Source organism: Chelon labrosus (genome assembly GCF_963514085.1).
Source record: "Chelon labrosus genome assembly, chromosome: 21".
NCBI lineage: Eukaryota > Metazoa > Chordata > Actinopteri > Mugiliformes > Mugilidae > Chelon > Chelon labrosus.
Window position 1 is genome coordinate 22,832,360 of NC_140354.1, and position 17,958 is coordinate 22,850,317.

At 45.7% G+C, this 17,958-nt stretch overlaps 2 protein-coding genes across 4 annotated transcripts; one reads left to right on the plus strand and one right to left on the minus strand.

Moving 5' to 3' along the window:
- The first annotated feature begins 1,385 nt into the window (after window positions 1-1,385).
- On the plus strand, window positions 1,386-6,096 carry cdr2l (cerebellar degeneration-related protein 2-like). The gene is made up of 5 exons (XM_084570390.1): window positions 1,386-1,528; window positions 3,199-3,311; window positions 3,638-3,786; window positions 4,520-4,684; window positions 4,763-6,096. The coding sequence occupies exons 1-5, from the start codon at window positions 1,450-1,452 to the stop codon at window positions 5,709-5,711; spliced, it is 1,455 nt and encodes a 484-aa protein (XP_084426516.1). The 5' UTR covers window positions 1,386-1,449; the 3' UTR covers window positions 5,712-6,096.
- Window positions 6,097-7,080: 984 nt separating this feature from the next.
- arhgdia (Rho GDP dissociation inhibitor (GDI) alpha) lies at window positions 7,081-17,612 on the minus strand. Of its 3 annotated transcripts, none has more exons than XM_084570541.1 (6): window positions 17,513-17,612; window positions 10,922-11,117; window positions 9,940-10,023; window positions 9,446-9,522; window positions 9,293-9,356; window positions 7,081-8,402 (listed from the first exon to the last, which is right to left on the minus strand). In XM_084570541.1, exons 2-6 carry the CDS (start codon window positions 11,109-11,111, stop codon window positions 8,200-8,202), a joined length of 618 nt encoding a protein of 205 aa, XP_084426667.1. In that variant the 5' UTR covers window positions 11,112-11,117; window positions 17,513-17,612; the 3' UTR covers window positions 7,081-8,199. The 3 variants fall into 3 exon arrangements, with proteins under 3 accessions (XP_084426667.1, XP_084426666.1, XP_084426668.1); XM_084570540.1 differs by lacking the exon at window positions 17,513-17,612 and adding an exon at window positions 15,913-15,952; XM_084570542.1 differs by lacking the exon at window positions 17,513-17,612 and adding an exon at window positions 13,608-13,629.
- Window positions 17,613-17,958: the final 346 nt, after the last annotated feature.

Consider the following 17,958-nt stretch of genomic DNA (forward strand, 5'->3'; position numbering starts at 1 on the left):
AATCTACCAACACGGCGGCCATTTTGGCTCCTCGTTGCACTAAAATCTCTGGTGTAACTGGTGACATAAATAGTTTCAGGCTCCATGTTGACCATCAGCTGTAACAGGTTGTGTCCTGAATGAAAGTCCTCAGGGTTCATCCACTGGGACCATGAATGCACCACATTCAACATCAGAGGCCGTGGACGCCGTGTGGACACTCTGGGACACAAAACCTGACAAAATAATAGAAACACACGTTTTAGTTTTGTCTCTGTGTGGAGGGACGTTTGTCTTCATTGCGTTAGTCCTGGTGTCCATCAGCTTGTGTCTCCACCGTCAGGAGGACACCCAGGGAGTAGCTGATGGACTCATGGACACAGAGGACTGAGTGTCTCCATCTCCTGGGTGTTTCCAGTGAAGTGTGAACAGGAGGAGACGTCCCTCATTGTGTCTTCACTCGTGAATGTCTCCAGTGGGACATTCAGCCCTGCTGGAGCTGAGTGTTATGTTATGTGGGGGGAGGAAGAGGGGGGAGGAAGAGGAGACGTCCCTGCTGTGGACGCTGTGGTGACGTTACCTCCAGTGGCGCCGCCTTCAGGAGCTCCTCGTAAATTAGAACTTCTTTTTGTCCTGCACCCAAACTGAAGAGGTTTAATTATCATTAAAGTCCTATAAATAAATAAAACAGATCTAATAAAGAAGAGGATGGATATAAATAAATAATAAATGAAAAAATGAAAAAAGTGGAAATGATAAAAAATAATAGAAATACGAGATTTAAAAAAAATTAAAGAGAAATAATATATACAAATGGTAGAAATATAACAATAAAATAAATTGTGTAAATACAAATAAATTTAAAAAAATGTGTAAATATAACGAGTGAAAAGAACAAGTTGAAAAGTATGCAGAGATGTAAAGGAATAAATAAATGTAGAATAATTAATACATAATTATATAATAAGATAAGTTTTCATCCCTTTAATTTAATTTAATTTGGAGCTTTTCATGTTTTTGAAAACTTAGTGTCGGTGGTAACTGAGTGAAATAAGATGATTTTAGGATGAAGAAAGAAAAACAACATTAAAGCAGAGGAAACCGTTCAATCTGAAGGTGTGCTTGGGTTGTTCCCACCGCACCTGAACGCATCATCAGTATTAGCTGCTCATCAGAGGCTGGGGAGGAAGAGGAGGTCGGAGGAGGACGGAGGAGGAGGAGGAGGAGACACCGCTTGTTCTGCTCCACGGCTGCAGGTTTTTTATGTTATTAATTCATTTGTAGCTGCAGATGATCCGACGATCAGCTGATCTGTTGTGGATCATTTGTCTCAGCTGAGGAGGAAGAAGCAGCAGCTGTTTTTTTTTGTTTTTTTTTCCTCAGTCACTTCCGGGGGAGCGGTCAGTGTGAGAGCAGGGAGATCACCGGTGGAGGAGGAGAAGTTTAGCAGCAGCAGCAGCAGCAGCATCGATGCTTCGAGCAGGAAGGATGGAGGAGTTTGTGACGGAGGAAGAGGAGCCGTGGTACGACCAGAGAGACCTGGAGCAAGGTGAGGGGGGAGGGAGACCTGATTGATGGAGGGAGGGAGGGAGGGAGGGAGGGAGACAATAACATCACTGTGAGGATGGAGGGATGGATGAGGAGGAGGAGGAGGAGGATGGAGAGGAGGGAGGCGGCTGTAAAACGCATTTTACGCACGAGTTGACAGTGATGTGATGTTTCCCAGAATAGTCTGAATAATATCTGAATGAATGAACATCTCCTCCTGGGGGCTGGGGGGGGGGGGGGGGGGGGGGGGCAAACCCAGAGATCAGCTCCATGTCCAGACTTTAAATAGATTCCCCCCCCCCCCCCCCCGTCCCCAGCCCCCCTTCACCTGCTGACCCAGAGAACTAAAGCAGCTTTAGCCTCAGCTTCTGTCTGTGTTTCATTCTGCTTTAGTTAAAACCCTGTCTGATCTGATTAGGGGGGCTCAGACCAGACCTCCTCAGACTGGATCAGAGGGTTTTCATCATCCTGCTCCACATAATCACTCTTCACCCAGATCTGCTCCTCCTCCTGCTCCTCCTCCTGCTCCTCCTCCTCCTCCTCCTCTCGTCTCTTATCGTCTCCTAATATTTCATAAATGATGTCAGACTCATTATCTGTGGTCAGTTACAAACAGGAAGTAGCAGCTTCCCTCTGCAGCACAGATCAGAACTGACACAGTCCACGAGGCTTCTGTTTTCTTCCTCTTCCTCCTTTTACCTCTTCCTCCTCTTCCTCTGGGTTGTTATGAGTGACAAGTATGCAGAGCCAGCAGGATTCTCCTCTTCCTCCTCTTCCTCCTCTTCCTCCACCTCCTCTTCCTCTTCCTCCTCTGGGTTGCTATGAGTGACAAGTATGCAGAGCCAGCAGGATTCTCCTCCTCCTCCTCCTCTTCTTATATGACAACCTAATCCTCATCTCCCTCTTTCTCCACCTCCTCTTCTTCTTCCCCTTCTTCCTCCTCTTATGGCTCTTCTTTCTTTTCCTCCACCTCTTCCTCCTCTTCCTCTTCCTGCTCTGGGTTGCTATGAGTGACAAGTATGCAGAGCCAGCAGGATTCTCCTCTTCCTCCTCTTCCTCCTCTTCCTCCACCTCCTCTTCCTCTTCCTCCTCTGGGTTGCTATGAGTGACAAGTATGCAGAGCCAGCAGGATTCTCCTCTTCCTCCTCTTCCTCCACCTCCTTTCTTCCTCTTCTTCATCCTCCTCTTCCCTTTCTTCTACGTTCTCTTCTTTCCACCTCATCTTCTTCTTCCCCTTCTTCCTCCTCCTCCTCCTCTGTGTTGTTTTCAAGCTACAAGTATGCAAAGCCAGCAGGATTGACTTCCTCCACTTCCTCTTCTTCTACCCTCTCTTCTTCCTCTTCCTCCTCTTTCTCCTCTTCCTCTTCCTCATCCGTGTTGTTATGAGCTACTAGTTTGCAGAGCCAGCAGGACTCTCTTCTTCCTCCTCCTCTTCTCTCCAGCTGGCTTTTGTCTCATCGTCAGAGGACGTGAATAATAAATGATCCAAGCTGTGCTGTAAAATATCACCTCCTGTGAACCTTTTATCACGGCTGCGAGTTTGCACCAAATCTCAACAGAAACTGACCAGAAGAAGAACGAGGACTGTGGAGGGTTTGGAATGAATTTGATTTGACGACTCCTCCGATGAGGAATATTTCTCCTTCATCTCTCTCTTTTCTGTCTCCTCAGACCTTCATTTAGCTGCAGAGCTCGGTAAGACTCTCCTGGAGCGCAACAAGGAGCTGGAGGACTCCCTGCAGCAGATGTACATCAACAATGAGGAGCAAGTGCAGGAGATAGAGGTGGGTTTGATCTGAAGTAGACGGTCTATGGATGAACATGATGGATTAATAAAGGATGAGTGGACTCAGCTGAAACGTCTTCAAGAAACTCTACAAGTCCAGTTGCTTTTCTTTAACGTTCTTGGAAATACTAACCTTTAGTCGTGCTGCTATAAGTCTAAGCTGCTGCATGATGCTCCTGTCCTCTACTTTTCTTTACCTGTCCAACCTCGAGCAGAGAACTTCCCCCATACGAGCTGCACAGGATTCCGTCCTGTTAAAAAGTCAAAAAGGGGCTTAAAAAGAAATCATGCTGCAGTCACAAATAGCTCCTTCTTCTCTCGCAGTACCTGTCCAAGCAGCTGGAGATGTTGAGGGAGATGAACGAGCAGCACGCCAAGGTGTACGAGCAGCTGGACGTGACGGCCAGAGAGCTGGAGATCACCAACGAGAAGCTGGTGCTGGAGAGCAAGGCGTCGCAGCAGAAGATCGACAGGTGATCCACGAATTCTTTTATCGGGGGGGAAAGTTGTTGGTTCTGCTCCTGCAAAGATCTGCAGGGCCAATCAGAAGGTTTGGAGGGCGGGGCTTAGAAGAGTAGCAGTAGTCATATACGTCATCTGAGCACCGAGGAGTTGAATTAGTAGGACTAACCCAATGCGTGCAGAGGTTTTATTTACAAATCATAAAACTGTATTAAATGCTCCTCCACATTCTTTCCCTTTAAGGGAATAATTCGCTGAAGAAAAAGAGGTCACGCAGCGGCTACTGGACAGTGTTTACTGGGTTTTTCTTCGAACAAACAAATGAAGAGTGTCGGAATGAGAACAAATCCACAGATTTTTCCTGTCGATAACGGAAGAAAAGGAAACAAAACTAAACACGAACAGCCGTGGTTTGGAGTAGTAGAAGGGTGAAGACAAAGCTGGTGGTTTATATAACCATGAACGTCTTCCGCTCTGTTAGGAATCAGACATTTCTTACATTTTTCTTTTTTAACAAAAAGCATTTTCTCCACAGTGCAAATCTTTCTATTTCTCGCCATTCTTCTAAAGTAGGGGGTTCCTTCTCACGCCATTTTCTTGTTATTGTCTTCTTGCTCGCAATCAATAACGTCAAATATCACTTTGATTTGCTTCTCCATTCCCTCATGTCCACCACCATGGATGTTATAAATGAGGTTATTTACTCTTTATTTAATGCTGGTAATAAATATATCCATGGTGCAGGTTGACCGGCACCATGGAGACGCTGCTGGGTCAGGTGGACAGCCTCACCTGTCGCGTCGAGGAGCTTCGGACTCTGGAGGAGCTGAGAGTCCACCGGGAGAAGAAGGAGCGCCGCAAGACCGTCCACTCGTTCCCCTGCCTCAAGGAGCTCTGCACAGCCCCGAGGTCCGAGCAGCTCATTTCTAAAAACATGTGGATTAGTGTGGTGTTCTAATAATAATCCAGCTCTGTTCATTTTTTTAGGTATGAGGACGGTTTCCTTCTGGCTAATCCAGGTAGTGTGGACCTGGCCGAGAGGCAGCCGCTGGACGAGGAAAACGAGCGTCTGAGAGACATCGTGTCCTCCCTGCACGCTGCCATGGCGTCAGAGCGGTCCAAGCGGGAGGGCGCCGAGCGGGAGTGCGCCGCCATCCTGCAGGAGTTCGAGCGCCTGGAGCAGCGTCTCCTGGGCGCCGAGGGCTGCCAGCTGAGGGTTCAGGAGCTGGAGGCCGAGCTCCAGGAGATGCAGCAGCTCAGGAAGTCCAGGATGTGTCTGATTGGGGACATGGAGGACGGACTAGAGACGCTGCTCAATAACGGCCCGGAGACGGACACCCCGGAGGACGGCGCCGGGCTGGAGGAGGGAGGCGAAGCTGGGGAGGCCGGGGGGCAGCAAGGAGGCCCGGTGAGGAAGAGCTGCAGCGACACGGCTCTGAACGCCATCTCCGCTCGGGACGCTTCAGGCAGACGGCAGGGCAGTTACGCCCTCCACGCCAACGGCGTGCGCAAGCGGGGCATGTCCATCCTGCGGGAGGTGGACGAGCAGTACCACACCCTGCTGGAGAAGTACGAGGAGCTGCTGGGGAAGTGCAGGCGTCACGAGGAGAGCCTGTGCCACGCCGGGGTGCAGACCTCTCGGCCCGTCTCCAGGGACCCCTCCATGAAGGAGTACAGCTTGGTCTCCACGGCGCCCTCCACATCCGAAGCCGCCGCCTCCACCACCGCCATCGCCGCCGCTGCACCTCCCACTCCTCCTCAAACGCCCTCCACCCCAGAGGCCCTGGAGGGGATCAGCCGGCAGGTGGAGCAGGTGGACAAACGGCTCAGCCAGAACACGCCGGAGTACAAAGCCCTCTTCAAGGAGATCTTCTCCCGGCTGCAGAAGACCAAGAGCGACATGAACTCCACCAAGAGCAGGAAGTCCAAAAAGTGAGTCCTCTGAAAACTGATTCCTCCTCATTTACCTCACTGTCCTGAAGGATTCTCCTCTAAACTTTTAAAGGTGGAGGCCTCTTTTCTTTTCTCTAGGAACCAAGCTACCGTTAATATGAAACTGCCAAATGAGGAGTTCTGCTGTTTGTGGATTAAAAAATGCCTTTTCTGAGCGACGCTGACGAATAACCAGGCTTTGTTGTGAAACGATTAACTATTGCCATTTATTATTTTTTATGTATTTATGATAAATTAAAGCCAAATATAAGAAGAACACCTGTCATTGGCTGTTTAACCTACAGCATGTTTCTGTCTGACACTAAAAACGTCCTTTAATAATAAATAAATGAATCACACAAGCTTCTGATTAGCTTGAGGTGCTGAACAAAGAAACACGTCTGTGTGAATTCTTAAGAGATGAAGTTTACTTCTGATAATTGGCTAATTGATGTAATTAAAGTTGGATGTTTATTAAAGCGTACCTTCAAATTCAAAGCATCTTTTTTTGACATTATGGGAAAATTTAGAGAAACCAAAACCTCGACAACTCTGGTTTGTCCTTGGGAGCATTTTCCAAACACACTGGGACCACACAGTCGTCACACTGCTCAGGACGGGGAGACTTGAAAGTCTGCCCATCAAGGAACAAGCTCCAAACGTCCTTAAAAAACAAAACAAATTAAGACAATGGTTTGCAGCTGCACGTGAGGACAAAGATCTTACATTTTGGAGAGATGTTTGGCCGGAGGAAAAAGGTGGAGGCTTTTCAAGATGAAGGAAGATTAAAATATTAAATAATGATAAATTATTTTTACTTTATTGATCCCTCGTCCTCATCAATCCTTTCTCTGCATCTAAGCCAAGCTTTCAGACGCCAGCGTTAACTCCTTAAGTGCTCCTACAATCGATGAAAGCCATCGTAGCATCATCTCCAAACTTCAGGAAGTTAAATCTTAGTTGTAAATGGATCCTCTGAGTGGACGACGACCCCGAGAATACTTCTAAAGTTGTTGTAGAATGGCTGAATGGCTGAAGGACGACACGTTTGAGGTATTTGAGCGGCTTTAACAAAACCCTGATCTCAGTCCTATAGTAAATTTGTGGGCAGATCTGCGGTGACCTATAAACCGGACTCAGTTCCACCAGTTTTATCAAAAGAAAGGAACTCCTGAAACTTTTTGTGAGAAGCTTTTAGACTAAACTACTTGAAACATCTGACCCAAGCTAAACAATTTAAAGCCAGTGCTACCAAATACTAGATTTAGACAGGGAACGTTTACTGGGATTAAATGGACCGTCGTGTTGTCAGAAGTCATTCTTTTAGTTTAGGAAACTTAGACTAAAAACAGAAAACACACACACACACACAGTCCCAGTCTGAACACTTTAATGTGAACACAGGAGTTCAATAAACTGCAATACAAGTAGCAAACACTGAATCTCACCCAACATCTGTTTTGTCGTTCACATGCTTTCATGGAGTGTATAAAAAGAAAGGTTTGTGTACGGCGGGATGTGTTTACCGTCTACGTCTCTCGACCCGAAGCTTCAGTCAAGTCTGCGGTTGTAAATAGTCTGGAGGCACAGTCAGGCAGTGGTCATCTTTTAACTAGAAACCTGAGGACGAGCCTCGGACACCGATACGTTTAGAGTTGAATCGTCTTACAAAAGCTAATTTCAGATATTTTAAGACAAATACGCTGAAAGGGAGGAAGGTGTAAAGAGACGTGATGTGATCGACAACCTGCATGTAATGGCTTTTTACAAACATCGCCAAACCCGAATGCTCAGGTTTGGTCAACACAGGCTCAAATGAATGAATTTCTGGCAAAGAAAAATATATTTAATCTGAAGGCAAATGGCTCAACTAGGAATCCTTTTTCTAACAGTTATTGTTGTTAAGGCCACGCGGCAGCTAAAAAAAACAAAAAAACAAACGAACAAACCCTGATCAGGAGAGGATCAACCACAGCTCGGAGGTAATCATGATCCCTGTTCTCACAGCAGTTCGTCGGTCGCTAAACTATCGGGAGGTCGATTCCAAAACGATTCGACGGCTCGAAACAATCTGCTGAGAGGCTTTAGGAGGGCTGCAGCGATTGCTCAAAGGCCGTGGCGCGGCCTCGTACATTCAGCACTACCGCTTCCTGTACAACGCGTTCAAGGCAGATCACGGTAATCGTACAAAAACAATCAAGTGAGAGGAATGGAAAGAAGCGGAACAGATCATGTCGTTTTACCAAAACATCTGGATTGTGCACCTTGTTTGCTTTCTCCGTCATTTATTATTTATTTATTTTTTTACTTTTTAAAGATTTAATACTTAATCAGAAGAGGGCAAACAAGATGTGACGAGAGGAATGATTGGAATTTAGAGAAAATAAACTGCAAGAGCATGAGGGAGGAGGGTGGGGGAGGGTGGGGGGGGTGACAGTGAGAGGAGGAAGACAGCGGAGGAAAGGTGGAGGACGGTGACGAGGAGGGAGGAATCAGTCTTTCCAGTCTTTCTTGATAGTGAGGCTCCAGTCCCAGGAGAGGTGGTCGTGTTTGTCGTCGTCGGTGAACTTGGACTTGAGGTTGTAGGTGCCGCGGGCCAGCATGCCTTTGGGCGACTCCTCCAGAGGGGTGAGGAACTCGTACTCCTCGCTCGGTCTGGGGCCGTAGCTGCCGACCATGTAGTCCGACTTATCGACTGGAGGGAAAATAAAATAAAATAAAAGGTGGAGGGAGGTTTGAAAACGTTTACACCTGAGCTTCAGGAGCAGCTTCGTACTGAGAGGAAGTTGCAGGTATCACTTTCTTCTTTCTACTTCTTCCTCTCCTTCTTGATCTTACTTCTTCTTCCCACTCTCTCCTCCCATCATCTTTCTCCCATGTTTTCCTCTCCTCCTCAGCCTCCCTTCCTCCCTTCCTTCTGCCTTTTCCTCCTCACCCCAACTTCTTCCTCCTCCTCCCATTACTCGTCTTTCAACGCTTCTCATTCTCCTCTTTGATCTTTTCTCCCTTCTTTTCTTCCTCTGTCTATTTGTTCTACACCTCATCCCTTCTTCTTCTCTCCTCCTCCTCTCTTTTCTTCTTCTCTGCTTATTTTTTTTTTCTTCTTCTTCTCTCCTTTTCGCTGCCTATTTTTTCCTCATTGGCCTACTACTTTTTCTTCTTCTCATCCTCCTCCTCTTTGATCTTTTCTCCCTTCTTTTCTTCCTCTGCCTATTTGTTCTACTCCTCCTCCCTTCTTCTTCTCTCCTTTTCCTCCCCCTCTCTTTTCTTCTTCTCTCCTTTTCGCTGCTTATTTTTTCTTTGTTTCCTCCTCCTCCTCATTGGCCTACTACTTTTTCTTCTCCTTCTCATCCTTCTCTTTCTTCTCTCCTTCTAGACCTTACTTTTTCCTCACATTCTCCTCCTCCTCTTTGATCTTCTTCTCTTCCTTTTTCTCCTTCTTTTCTATATCCAGTAGATGTGACGCTCCATATCATCAATAAAGTTCTCTAGTGACGGATGTGTCTGATCACATCATTTTATCTAGTCTCCATGGAAACAGTTCTGTTTCCATGGAGTTTCTATAAATGAGTGGATGTGCTTTACCTTTGACTCCTTTCCTGAAGGTCTGCTGAGTGTACTTCAGGCCCGACACGATGTCCTTGTTGACCTGGAGAAACGGAAACGGACAACATGACATCCCATCACGTCCCGCTCAACAAATCGTTCTACTGAAGCGACGTCGGCCGACCCTCTCACCTTGAAGTTGATCTTTATTCTGTATTCGACGCCCTCCTTCAGAACAAACGGGTTCTTCTTGAAGTTGTCCAGATCTCCTGGAAGACAACGAAGCATCAGATCAGAGTTTTAGAAAAGTCCACAGGTTCTGATACGGAGAAAAATGGTGGTTGTTCTTGAACCGTTAGAAGTACAGACACGGTGCAGTGTATATTTTCCCCCTCTCTATCCAGATGTTACCCGACTCATACTCTGAGTTCAGGGTGGTACAGGTTGAAGAAGCTTCTCATCAGCTGTACCACTACCTGCAGCAGCCGTGCTGACCACCAGGTGGAGCACAGCTCTGCAGGTGTCCTCGCCTCCATCAGGAAACGTCTCATTAACCCACTTCTACTGAGTCATGTCATTACCGGTTAGCCGACTAACCACCCGGCAAGTCGTTTGCTCTATATTTGCACACAGAGAGCGGCGTGATTAGCGCCGACGGTTTATGTTACGGGGCCGATCGTACTCACCCTGCAGGTCGAGGACCAGGGGATGTGGAGCCGTCTCGCACAGCAGAGTCATACGTGTCACCTGGACGTTCGGAGCGGTGGGATCTAGGACAGAGGAGACGATCATCGTTACAGAGGAAGAGAATCTAATCCGGTTAAAAGGTTTTATGATTAACAGAAGTACTTCCTCTATTGCACCATCATCAGACTGAATAAAACAACAGAATCTTGCATAACACTCGATGAGTTCGCTCTAACTACACTCCAGAGTGTGCTACGTTCACTCATTTAAAACTGAACCGTCGCATGTAAATAATATGAGATTTTATAGATATAGGAAACATATGAAGTCTTTTTATACTGTTGCTCTGATCAGCATTTATGCAGCAGATTATGGGAAGACACAAACAAAAAAGCAGAACTAATATAGCTCTGCTTTCCCCTGGAATAAACTAATTTTTTTATAATTTCAAAAATAGGAAAAAGTCAAATGTGCACAGAAGAACAAGTCTGAACATAAATTAAATTATACTGAAGCCACAAAAATAAAATTCCAGTAATAGAAGGAACAAAAACAGACTGATCTATTTCCTCCTTCCAGTTCCAGTAGGTGATGGAGAGAAACTGATAGGAGACGGCAAGAAGACTGGTTTTAGTTTTGTGCTGTCCACTTTGAGGGACGACTGGCTTGGTAGGACGACAGTTGGTGGGACGCTATGTTCTGCTGCTCTACAAGCGGTCGGGACGTCACAAAGCGGAACATGTATCTGGAGCTGGAGGATGTTGTGGGACGTGTCATCTGATCGGGCCTATCAAATTATTTAGGTAGAACATCGGCCGATAACGATGAAAACGACTGATCAGAGCAGCGTTACCCAAGACGTTTTTCTTTCTTAGTGTTTTTTATTTTTACTAATTAAAGGTTTTATCTTGTTCTCTGTCCTGCTACGGATGGATTTTATAAAAGCCATAAACACACAACCTAAAAAACAACCCCGCTAACCTGCGACCGGTTCGGCGTTCCCCAGCAGCGCCTCCTTGTACTTGCGCAGGCTCTCGTCTTCCTTGTCCAGCTCCTGGATCTCCTGCAGGCTCTTCTGGGCCGGAGGCTTGTAGTTGACGGAGGATTCGCTCTCATCGTTGGCCGCTGCGATCTCTGCCAGCTGCTCTGGTGTCAGGTCCTGCTCTGCCATGGTGTGCTAATCGGAGCAGAGAGGAAGGGACCGGTTAGACAACAGGAAGGCAATAAAGACTGATGGCAAACGGCTGAACACTTCCTCCTTTTGTTTTTTTTTTAGTTTTAATGAAATCTGCACAAGGAGCAAAGCAGCGCTTGGTTGTCAGACATCCGGCTGCTGGAGGATTATTATTATTATTATGGATTCTTCATCCAGAGGCAGAAACAAACACGAGGAAACTGCAGCAAACCTGAAGCTCTACATTAATGAAACAAGATTTATTCTCTTTATGCACAAACAACAAACACATTTTTCACAATAAACGTCCCCACTGTGAAGCACGGCGGTGGCAGCATCATGCATTAATTAATTTAGAGATGTCTCAAGTCTCAAAATTAAAATTTAAACTAAAACCGTCATCGGTTGCAGAGCTTTGTGCTACCTCCAGTATCTTCTCGCTGCTCGTTTCTCATCTTTTCACGTGTCTTTGCTTTTGTCCAGCTCTTTTTAAAACCCAATCAGCGTTCAGGCCTTCACACGTGGCGTAATCTGGTTGCACCGCCGTGACTCGGGAAACCAGAAACCAGACTCACGAGATCGCAAGCGAGATTTCTAACCAGAGAGGATGCAGGAAATGGAGAAGCATCTAAATCGAGATAGATTTGAAGAAGAAAATCGTCTTTTTTTATTTTTAAAACCCAGGCGCTGGACGACTCGTGAAGGTCAAGGGTAAAACGAAAGCAGCAAAATAAGGAGAAACCCTGGAGGACAATCTGACTCAGTCTGCAAGAGAACTATGACTAAGACGAGAGTGACACGAAGCAAACAGACGAGGTGAATGTCCTGGAGAGGACGAGTTCACGGCTGATGTCTGTGCGGCCTGAAGGAGCTTGAGGATGAAACTGTCCAGATGTTCCAGTCTGATTGAGACGTATACAAAAAGGTGCATCTATTGGAAGGGATGGGACACTTATGCAATGCCTTAATGTTTAATTAAATAACATTACTTTGCAGAAATCCACTTTTTATTTTAGAATTTGTGCACAAGAATCACGCCCCACAAAATCCCAACAACGTGTTTCTAGAACACATCAGCAGTAATATGTGGCGACGTCGGGACAAATCAACCGCCTGCGTGAAACATCTGGAGCACATGTGTTGGCGTTTACTCAGCGGATCGACACCTGGAAGAGGCAGCTGGATCAGGGACCCTCATAACAGCACGGCCTGTTTTTGTTTCCACCTGCAGCCGCTCAGAGAGAAAACACAACAAATCACACCAACACGCTGTGAGAGCTGATCCACTTCGTTATCGCAGAAAAAGTTTATTAATTTCCTACGCGAACTGGAAGAGACGGCAGAGAGGAATGTCAATAAACAGCAGAGAACAACAGGGTCAGAGGTTTCAGAGCCGAGTCGCTGTCGGTTTGTGAAACTCTCCTCCCTGCTCTGAACTCCCTCCAACTTCTCCTCCTCAAGTCATTTTGAAATTCTGCATGTTGAAAGAACTTCCTGCAGAAACTAACGCCGAGAAGCATGATCAGAAATGTGATCGATTCGATTCTGTGAAAGAGGAAGACGCCGATAACACAACCTGCATCAGACATCTGCAAACACACACGGGGGGGGGGGGGGGGCACCACGCCACGACACCTGCTCGACACTAAATCACACGACTGCAAACACAAACCGGTTTGCCTCCTCCGGGTTAGAGCCAAGTAGGAACTGAGAACCCAACAGAGTTTTTTTTACTTGTCTTTCCCCCCAGACGGGGCCTCAGATAAATTCCTTTCCAGCTCCGCCGTGAGAAGCAGGAGAACCAGATAAGGCAGAGATGCCGTCACCTGGTTCTTCCAAGTATAAAAGGAACAGGTTGTTCTTCTCACTTCCTTCGGCGCTCAGACCTGCAGCGCATCAAACCACCAGGCGCTCGGCAGGAAGTGCTCAGTCAAACGAGACCGAGATGTTTCGCTGGCTGTAGGCTTATTTTAAAAAAAGACAGAAAAAAAAAAAACGTTCGAGTTAGAGCTTGCCCCCATTTCCCGCCACTGGCACGAGAATATTTGTACTACTCTGAATTCTAGTATTTTTCACGGAGGAAATGACTGAAAATGAAACGCCACAGACAAACGCCGGATATAAAGACGCCTCCATCTTTGTCTGACTGCACCTGTCACTCAAAGAAGCTGCACCCTTTAATTCTGCACAACTTTAATCCTAGATTTAATTTACACATATGAGAGCTTTAAAGATGAGTCATGAATTAAAACTATTAGCTCTAGAGTCCCAAACTGCATGTTGATTTAACATGGAGGTCTATGGGATTGACTCACTGCTGGAGCCTCTAGTGGACGTTACAGGAACTGCAGCTTTTGGCTTTTAATTAATTTAGTTTCAATTAAAATCTTGCCAACATTTCATTTAGGGAAACTTTTTGTAAAGAAAATATGAGTGCGTCAACTGGATAATAACCCACCATCCGATTAAAGTTGTAAATTAATTCAACCTTACGTCTACTGTTACGCGTCTGTCCCGTCGCCACGTTAAGCCCCGCCCACCCGGTCAGAATCAGCTCCCTAAGGAGAGATTTCCAGATAAATTACATATTTTACTATTATCCACGGTTTCTGCAGCTTTCTCGACTCCTTTAAAAGATATTTCTAAAGTCAAATCAGGTCGCGTCTTTAGAATCAAACGCTGCATCCTGTTTTTTAGCAGCGCTGCATTTATTTTAGTGCTTCAAGTTCCCAGCGGGGAGAGAGAGAGACCCCCAAGAACAAATTCCTTAGCCCACAAATATGTTAGAAGTTCATGACGGCTCCCAGGCTGAGTAATTTAATTCTATGTCAGTTAATTTCTATAAATAAAATCCTCCCTGTCGTTGCTGGGCGCGTTCTGCAGACACCGCTCGCAGATTCCTTCTAAATAAAGTATTTAACTCAGTAAAATGAGATTAGCGTGAACAATGCTGACATCACCTCCCTCACAATGACTTTTTTTTCCCCCTCCTCTCTCTCTCTCTCTCTCTCTCAAACAATGCAGCTAAGAGGCTACATGCTAAGCTGACAGGAAGAGGCCCTGTTGTCGTCCCGGGGCTGCTGGGAATCAGCGGCGAGGTCATGAGATCCTGCCAACAGACGCTGGACGTGCAGCTGAACTCTCCTAATCTGTTGGCTAATTTACAAACACGCCCGGGCTTTCGCTGCGGCCCGAAGCTTTGGATTTCCCGTTCCTTAGCAACGTCGCCGGGCAATACGATTGGGATTATGCTCTGGGGTAGGGGTGGCGGGGACATTCGGGGACAGGAAGGGAAAGTGTTTGAGGCGTCGCCGGTGACGAAGCGAGTTACTGACGAGAACAGAGCATCGATCTTCTCTGGCACGTTTAACAATAATCAAAGATCAGATTCACCTCCGTGGACTGGAGGTAAATCTGATCAGGGCTGGACGCTGCTACCGACTTCCTGATTCAATTTGATTCTGTATTAATTAATTTATAGGAGGTATTTCAGCTTTACTTCAAGCTAATGTCGGTTCCAGAGGTTTGTGGCGCCTCCTCCATCTTCTCTCTCTCTCTCTCGTGTCTTTTGTTCCAGCTCTTCTCTGCCGTCACACCTTTTTCCAGATCCATTGTTTTAAATCCAAACATCTGCAGGAAACGGCCTGTGTTTTCTTGTTTTTATAGATATAGACGTCGGCGCTTTAAACTCAAAAACGATCCGATCATGACCCGTCTAAAACCACCGATGATGCAAAAGATGCCACGGTTCAGGATTATCAGTAAAAAAAGGTCAGAAGCAGTTAAATAATGTCCTGCACCCTCTCGCTGCAGATGAGTCAACGTGTGACATGAAACGTGACTTCTTTATAAAGTACAGTGACTGAGACGAGATGGACAAAAGCGAAGACACGTGAAAGATGAGAAACGAGAGAGAGAGAGAGAGAAGACTGAGGTGACACCACAAACCTCTGGAACCAACTCAAGTATCTCTAAACTAATCGATACCGAACCGAATCAGGAAATAATCCTAAAACCACCAATAATCCAAACTACGTTACTGCTCAGGATTATCAGTAATTATCAGAGCCAGGGCGTGGGCATTTCAAATCTCAGTCAACGTAGAAATATTTAGTGATAACGCGGCGTCCAGCAGCCGAGCACGATTTATAATTTACACCCTGAGACACGGCGGCGTGGAACAAAGCGCAGAGCATCACCGTGACATTTAGCTCTCGGCTTCATCTCGGCCTCAGGTTGTTGCTCACAGATGTACGGCTGCTTTTATCCTCTCTGTTAGCCGTTCTCTTTCATGTGCCGGACACATTTGATATTTACGCTGATTCTTAAATCCTCTTTGGCCTCTTAAAGTTGATTCTGACGTCCTGCATCAAATAACCCGTCAGTAAATCAACCGAGTATCTGCAAACGGAATTAAAAACGTCTGTGTTTTATGCAGCTCGACAAACATTAGCATTTATATTTTGCATAAATATTTCTTGGGTGCTTTATAAATCAAACCAGGATGCCGTTGCATGTCAAGCCTGCAGCTTTCGTCTCGTCAAAGAAACTGCTGCAAACTTCCTTTTTCAGACGAGCGCTCGATGATTCACATCCTTTAGCGCGCTAAACCACAGCGCTGCAAAGATGAAGCTGAAGTCACCTTGTTAAAGTTAACCTGCGATGCTAAGCTAATCGTTTAAAGAGTAAATAAAATGAATGAATGAATGAAGGTGCTGTAGCGGTATGAACGCAGGCAGGTTTGGCTAGATGTTAAAAAGATAAAAATCAGGTTTAGGCTTTAGAGAGTGTGACATACCAGCGCTTTGAGGAAGTGCTGCAGCCTTAGCAGAGCTGATGCAACGTACAGGAACCCAGCCTTAACAAGAAGAGACGAGGGGCCCGAGGAATAAAGACAAAACGTGTGATGGGCGTGATTAAAAAGACAAAGTCCGCAGGGTGTTTGCTGAAATCTTTCCATCTCAGAGAGAAGAAGAAGAAGAGGTAAAGAAAGAAGCCAACTCTATCCCAGGAAAAGACCACAGCAAATAGGAAGCTTTAAAAATAGCCGGTGAAGAAATCCAGCAGGAAGCAGGGAGTGAATGGGACGGCCAAGGTGCCAGCTGAAAGGTCAGGGCTCCTCGGGGGCCCTCCAGGAGCGTGCCCAGATTCGGGCTGCCTCCCTGGGCAACAGTCTCCAACACAGGAGGCTCTAAACAACGCAGGGCTTTTCCTTCTACTCGACGCCACCGACGCCACGAAGGAGCAACACGAGAGCTGAGATATTTAATCGCTTAAAAGCGGAGGAAGACCGCGGTGTGTGTGCGAGGAGGAACCGGTCCCCTGTGAGGCCGAGTCAAAACTCTCACAGGAAACGCACAAAAAAGAAACAGCTAACAGAAACAGAGAAGATCGGTTTGTTTTTTACTTCACGGGTAAATCTAAAAAGTACAAGCTGTTTTGTTTCAGCGGTTCTGACACTTGACCTTCATCCTGTCAGCTGCTGTTTGTCGCTTAAACTGAAAAACAACAAAAAAATATATATAACTTGATGCTTTTAGTGATTTTTTTTACCTCAGACTCAAAAAATAAAACATATAAAGCAAAGAAAACTGCAGAACAAGACATCCGGCCGCTGCAAGGCTGTTGCACATATTCAGGTTGAAACTTCAGGAGGCAAAAGAAAAATCCCTCCCTGTCATTAATCATCGCATGCACAGACAGAAAAAAAAGGGTGGTTTCTATGTTTTTGTGAGGAATGCATACATTAACTATCACAGGAGAGCACAGAGAAGAAAGTGGAGCTGTGGTATCTGTGCACTTGTCTGTGGAGGAAAGAAAAAAAAAAGCCAAAATGGAGGCTGCTCAGCTTTTTAGGTGTGTGCAAATTAAAAGAGAAGTTCCAGGAAGTGGCCGAAAATGTTCCTCATGCACCAACATGACAGGCGGGACACCTCTCCAACCCGGCTATTAGACTCGTGTTAATGAACTTCTTTTAGTTTCTTCCAGTTAATTCATCAGCTCGGTGAGTCTGTGGCCCATTAAAAAGCACTAGGGTGACATTTTGGTTTAGCTAACGGCTGCCAGCTCAGGTCAGGACTCAACACCCGGAAATCAACCACCAGCGACTCCTGCTCCACTCAACGACTTTAAAAACCAACAACTGCGAATATTAACACTTTAAAACACTAATAATGTTAACTTTAAATCAACGTAAAGTGAGACGGTGCAGATGCAGGAAGTCGCTTTTTTCGTAAACAAATTCCTCCTTTGACAAATTAACGGTAAATTAGCCGCTACTTTCCTCTACTAAGTGCTGAAAAGGCTTTCTAACTCCTCCGCAGACGCTAACGGGTGATGTTTAAAAGCTTAAAAGTGAGTTTTTTTATGGTTTTGATAAGAGTTTTGTCCGTTCTTACCGCGGTGCTGCTGGTCGGCTCGGACAGTCTCCTCTGAATGGGAGTAAACTGAAGCGAAGCGCCGCAGGAAAATCTGAGCCAACGGCCGCTGACATGCGCACACCACTTCCGGCCTGCCACCTTCAGAATAAAAGAGGGAAACTTACGTAACAAAGAGAAATCTAAACGTGAAGAAATTATTATTAATATTTAGAGCTTATTTTTTTTTTCTTCAAATTTCATATTTATGGTTATGATTATAAAAAATAATAACCTGAATAAGGTTTAGAAGTTTTGTGCTTATAATGACAACTTTTCACAAAATAATCAAATTATTAATATTATTAAATAAAATCCTGAGTAATGTCTAGTGCTTCATATATATTTTTAAATTAATAACATTATTTTTTATTTTTTTTATTATTTTGTGACATGGAATTCAACAGCAAAGGATTACATTTAAAAAA